At 48.0% G+C, this 6,000-nt stretch overlaps 1 protein-coding gene across 4 annotated transcripts in view; it reads right to left on the bottom strand.

Annotated features, from left to right (window-relative positions):
- Positions 1 to 411: 411 nt before the first annotated feature.
- KIF13B (kinesin family member 13B) overlaps positions 412 to 6,000 on the bottom strand; it is a 140,140-nt gene continuing 134,551 nt past the window's right edge. For all 4 annotated transcript variants that reach the window (XM_042803364.1, XM_042803366.1, XM_042803365.1 and 1 more), the window contains one exon: positions 412 to 5,624. In XM_042803364.1, coding sequence (XP_042659298.1) covers positions 5,332 to 5,624 — 293 coding nt within the window. In that variant the 3' untranslated portion in view covers positions 412 to 5,331. The remainder of the gene's footprint in view (positions 5,625 to 6,000) is intronic.

The raw sequence follows: 6,000 nt of genomic DNA, 5'->3' as shown, positions 1-6,000 counted from the left end.
ATCGAGGGCAGGGCCAGCAGGAACAAGCCTTCATCCAGCCTGAAGCAGCCAGAGAGCACAGAGGAGTGTGACCAGACCTCCAGCTGATTTTATTTAGCGTAGCAATAGGGAAAATGAGCATTAAATACAGCTTTCCCCTGGCTCTGCATACCCATGATCTGTGAGGAGCATTCCCACACCTCAATGGCTGCAGGCAAAGGGTTATTTTCCTGAGCATCAGAGAGGAGGGAGGATGGAGGGAAGGTAAAGCTGTGGGTTGGCACTCATGGAGGAGGTCCCTAATTGCAGGCAACAGGGCAAAAGTCTTGTCTGAATCAGATCCCAGCACCTTCAAGTGATGCTCTTCCACCCTCAGGCTGCGAGTGCATCTGATCGTTTTGGTGATACAGACTGGATTAACAAAGCGCAGACTTACTGGCTCTAAAGAAGATGTTTATTTAGGTACTGCAGGCTGGATTGCATGTATGATACAATATTACAGTAATTTAGTATTGTACAGAAATAATTAAAAACTTTACAGCTCATTACAAAGTATCTTTGGATTTTAGCTCATTTAAAGTACACCGATCGACATGTAATACCACAGTGTAAATAGCCACTCTTTATATACAGACCCACTACATTTACAGAAATCAACAGAAAGAGGGGCTGGAAAAGACTCTCCCAGGCCACAGCGGCCGTTCGTGGTGGTGAAAAAAGCAAAAGGCGCGTCGGCTGCGAGGAGGGACAGTGGGGATGAGGGTGCCCGAAGCGAGGCGGGAACGCGCCGATGCACACCCGGCCAGTTATGGCTGGGAGTGCGGCTCCTCGAGCCGCTTCAAAACCAGTTTGGGAGGGGAGAGCAGCCGCCTCCTCCTGCCGAACCAAAGCACCGCTCCTCTCCGGCGGGCGAAGGGCGGGGGGTGATGCCCACGGTGCATCCCTCCTGCTCTGCGCCAGGCGCTCCCGGCTCTCGCTGGGTTTAAGGAGTCCCAACCCACGGCCCCGCTCTCTCCGCTGCGGATGCCAGAGCCACCACAGGGTTTAGTAAAGCTGCGCCCAGAGGCTCTGCCACCGGCTGAACCCAGCCTGGCCAGGGGCTCCCAGCAGCAGCCAAGCCTTTCTAGGGGGGTAAAAAACACAACGGTGGTTTAGGAGTAGGGTGGAGAGAGCAGAAACCGAAGACGGGTAAAGGAGATCTAGGAACAAGACATTTATTTGTGACGCCAGCTCAAGAGTATTTTGTAGTGTGACCAGGCTGCACTTTTACTTATCACGATCTTCCTTTGCTACGAGTGAGGCAGCCTCGAGGCCGGTACGAAATCCAGCCCCTCGCTGCTCCAGCTGTGAGGGTAAGGCACTGGGGAGACTGAACCTCTCGCGCAAAGACCCGGCAGCACCAGCGGAAGGACGTCACAAGCATCAACACAGAAAAGACTCTTCAACAGCTCCGTCACCGTACGAACAGGCCTGTACAACACCCAAGCTTGTTTCGTACAAGCTTTCACGACTGACAGGTAGGAAAAAGGGGGGGTTTACTCGGTTTGTAGGAGAGCAAAGAGGTGTTGAACATCCCGCCTCGTGGGCAGCTTCCATCTCAACCACTGACAAAACTCTCTTCTTAAGGACTCGGGTAGTATTACCACGTGGAACTTGTTTCCATCAGTTTTCCTCAACTAAACCACATCATTAAACAGCAAACAGCCAAAGCCCTCGAACCGAGAAGGTGTTATTTTGGGCATAAGACCAAAACACCATGAGAGAGCTGAATATAGCGCAGAAAAAAGTCTTGGTTTGAGAAAACCCCCGAAAGTCCCTCCGAAAAGCATCCTCCTGGCTGACTCGGAGCGAACGACAGCACGGTGCGGAACCCCGGGCGCAGGACGGGACCTGCGGACACGGATTTGGGCCGTCACGTTTCCGACCCACCCACAGAATTTCCTACGCCCAGAATCGGAGACCCATCCACGGTTCAGGGACACAGAAAGCAAGCTTGCACCCCCCAGCAGACACGGGAGAGGAGACACTTTCTACAAATCACAGTTCTGGTATTAAATATTCTTCTTCCCTGTATAAAGTGCATGAAAATCTTGGAAAATATGCATAGCTACTAACGCCAGCCTCAGTTGCTGGGTGGTTCCAGTTAAGAGCACCCCCTCCTTTATGCTGAGCGTAGAGTTTTTCCAATGTTATCAATAAAAAAAGAAAAAATTACCTTCATTATTGTTTTCAGCTATTTTCTGGTTAGTTGGCTTAGCTGGTGCAATGTAACGGCTTTGAGTAGAGGGATGTGCACCCACTGGGCCAAAATCTTGGAAAATATCTCTAGAAGAAACCTCATGTGCCCAGGAAAGCCGGGGTGAGCAGGAGGGAGTCAGAGAAGTCCTCTAAGAGCATCCTCACAGCTGAATTTGATGTGTTTGACTTTCTGGAGCTTGCGCCACATCGGGGCGGTGCGGTTAGGGCGGCTTCATTTATGGGGCAGGCGTCAGGATGGGATTTGAGAAGAGGTTCAGTTTCAAAAGTCAAACGAGACGGTAAAAACCAAGGGAGCTACGAGTCCAATCCTCCCTTCACCCAAGCCGAGCAGGCGCTGTGTTAACAGAGCCGCTTTGTCACGCTCACCATCCACTGATGTTTCAAAACACACCAGCCGTAGTTAAGGCATTTGCTTCCAGGACAAGTTATCCTAGAGGAGGTAGCGAGTGTGTTCTGCTCAAACCACGTTTCAGACCCCTCTAAATACACGGAGCACAGTGTTGTAGCACGACCGAGGGCGGGTGGAAGAGGAAATCCACCCCGTATCAGTCGGCTGCAGCCTCCGACCACGTGCCCCAGATGTGCAAACACAAACAGGTCCTTACGCGGGCAGAGCTGGAGTACAAACACGGCCAGAAAAATCGACAGTGGGCAGCAGAAACAGTGAACTATTAACCCAGCTGCCTTCTGCTTGACCCGTTCACTCCCACGACTTTGCTACCTGTACGTTGGTCCCGCAGAACTCGTCTTCAGAGACGGTGGTGCAAGCAAAGAGGCTTCAGAAGGACTTGGACAGGTTCTTCCCTTCCTATCACCCCCAAAGGGGCCAGCTAGCAAGCAGCAAAAAGTTTTAAAGATATCCCTAAATCCAGTAAACGAAATGCTGAGACTAAAAGCCACAACTGTCGGCTTGGGGGCCGCTTCACATTCGCTAACTTTCTGCAGCACACCGGAACAAAGTGCAATTAGAAAAATGGTAACGATGGATTTTAGAAAACTTACAAGGCAGTATAAGAGGCATCATATTCATTAGCGGGTGGTCTTTCACCAGCAAGACTCATCATACCCCAAAGCAAAACGTTGTTCTGTTGCATGAGTCATATCTATAAAAACAGTTACAATTTTAAAAACCAGGATTTTAGCGTCTGAATTCTTTATTACTAAATTTCTCCCATCCTCTTGGCTTGAATGGACAGGAGCTTCGTGCAAAGGAAAAGGAGGAAAACCTATACGTTAAAAATACCTTTAAAAGCTGGTCTGTACATTTTATATTAAGATTTCTTTATGAAAATTTAGGAAACACTGACACTAGTTACACAAAGCTGAAAGGATATATGAATCCCTGGCAGTACTATGCATGCTGCATTGTAACCCATCCTACTTATTTCTGCTACAGATTAGTTTCTATTTTAATTTTATTCCTTCTGCATAAATGATATTAATTACAGTAAATCAGCATAATTATCTCCTTCGCTAAGCATCCCTACCTCCTTTGATGACAATGTATCTCTCCCTTGGACCTCTGAACCAGATGGCTAAGGCACTTAGATACCCACGTGCAGCACGGGCAGCGATTAGATACATATTAAAATTTAATCATTAATTTAGCATCCTAAATATTCCCGACATAGATAAAACGTCTATTGCTCAAGGTGTCCAATCCCCCCGTGATGACTAAACAAGATATAAACAGCTCAGAATATAAAAGCCCGTGGCCTTTCTTGATTTGTTAGAAAATGAGTGTGTGTATGTCGATACGTGCACATGTATATATACGCCCACGTACAGCAATATACCATTTGTGCCACAGGCAGCTAAAAACTAGCGGGGTTTACCAAAAAGAAAATCAAGTTTTATAAAAGCCAGCCCAAACCTCCCACTTTCAAGAGGGAGATTAGTTTTGGGGACGACCCTTCAGCCGGGTTTGCTTTCGCGCGCCGCTGGGACGGTTTAGCCGGCGACGGAGGCACCTCCTCTTTGGATCAACGCTTGGTATGGTGCCAGCAGAGCTCCTCTGTGCAACGTCAGGCGGTGGATGATTGTAAAGCGCAAACATTTCATATTTTAAAACAATAAATAAAAATAAATAGACTGGATTAATCCCGTTACAAGGACAGCGACCCTCTGCTTTGTAAAACTGGTAAAAAACCAATTGTCTCCAAAGGCTGGGTGGGAGCATCGGAGCACTGAAGTGCTGATGTCTTTGCAAAAATCCTCTTGGCCCAGAGGGCAGAACCAACGAGAAGACAGTTCTGCCACTTTGGGGCAAGCAAGAGAGATCCTGTCATGGTGAGAGTGCACGTTAAGTAGATTAGACAACAAATTCGCTCAACTCCCCTCTTTCCTAAAAAGAAGGGACCAAAAATATTACAGAGCGGGTCACAGGCCTTCTCCCATTTCCTACAAATCAGCTAGAAAAATTGTGCTGATTTCTACAGAAAGAGACAGGGACAACAGGACAGTAATCAAAATGGGCACTGGTCCCAGCTCGCATAACCAAGGAGCTGTTGCTTTTTTAAATAAAAGAGTTTGGGGGGTTCTGTATTTCCAAATCAAGTCTTATGTTCACTTCTCTGCCTGTCCGGACTCATTATAACCTTGCCCTTTCACCATGTATTACACAATACAGACACAGCTGCCACGAAATTAGAAAAGAACTGTTATTTTGGGGAGGGTTTTTTTAAGAATTGCCAGTCACACCGGGAGAAGCACTGGTATGTAGGTAGTATTTTGTAGCTATTGGAAAGCCATGCCATAATTTGAACAATTTACGCGTCTCTTCCTCCTCTGAAAGGTGGAAGAGAGCAGAGCTTACACCCACCCACCGCCACGAGCTTTCACCAGCTGCCATCAGTCATACCCTGAAGCGTCACAGTTTGTAGCAGGAAGCGAAGGACGTAGATCCAGCACCATGAAAAGGCGAAGAATTAACATGTCAATCACCCAAAGCACAGGGGAAAAAAAAAAAAAAAAAAAAAAAGAAACCAAACAAAACCCCTTCATTAGTGTTTGCCACAAACTAGAAGTTCACGTGGTCGGTTTAGCTTCTTGAAGACCTGCTCCCCTGCGTTTGCTGTGGTGGGTAGGGCTGTCTCAGTTCACCCAAGATTTCCTGTTCTCCACGTTCTTCTGGCTCTTCTCCGGCCGCAGCGGGGATCCTCCTTCTGATTTCGCCAGGGCTGTGAGCGAAGCCAGGTTGGAGGCTGAACCGGAGAAGTTGCCACTCCTCCTGTTCTCAGCGGCGGCTCCTCCTTGCAACCTCAACCCGGTGCTCCGCCGCCTTGCTGGTCCCGTGGCCTTTTTAACTCTGCCTGGTTTCACAAGCAATCCGTAGCCTGGGTTGCATCTGAAATACTGCTTCCCTCCAATCGAGCCATCGTTCTTACCTTTGACAAGAAGAGAAAGAAGTGTGATAGACAAAACGGCTTTTATTCTGTGCATACGGCGTGCTAGTAGGAGGACACCAGAAGAAAAAGAAAATGCTGAGAGGGAAAAGGACTGTTCCTGTGAGTACCCTGTGAAGGTAGACACCCAGGAGGAGAGCGCACAATGGGCACTAGAGGAATAAAGCTGGTACAAGAGCAAACAGATCTGAAGATCAATCCACTTAATGACATAAAGACAAGTCTTCCAACTACCAGAGGAGTAGAGAAGTGGGAGCAGCCTTCCCGCAGGAGTGAAGATAAAAAAAAAAAACACTGGCTGGTTTTATATCTGAACTTGATCAAATTGTAAGGTTAGAGGAAGCAGCTGCCTGCGACA

The sequence above is a fragment of the Tyto alba genome, unplaced genomic scaffold (genome assembly GCF_018691265.1).
Source record: "Tyto alba isolate M040663 unplaced genomic scaffold, T.alba_DEE_v4.0 Super-Scaffold_40, whole genome shotgun sequence".
NCBI lineage: Eukaryota > Metazoa > Chordata > Aves > Strigiformes > Tytonidae > Tyto > Tyto alba.
The sequence above is the reverse complement of the archived record's forward strand: the minus strand, read 5'-3'. Positions and strand labels throughout refer to the sequence as shown.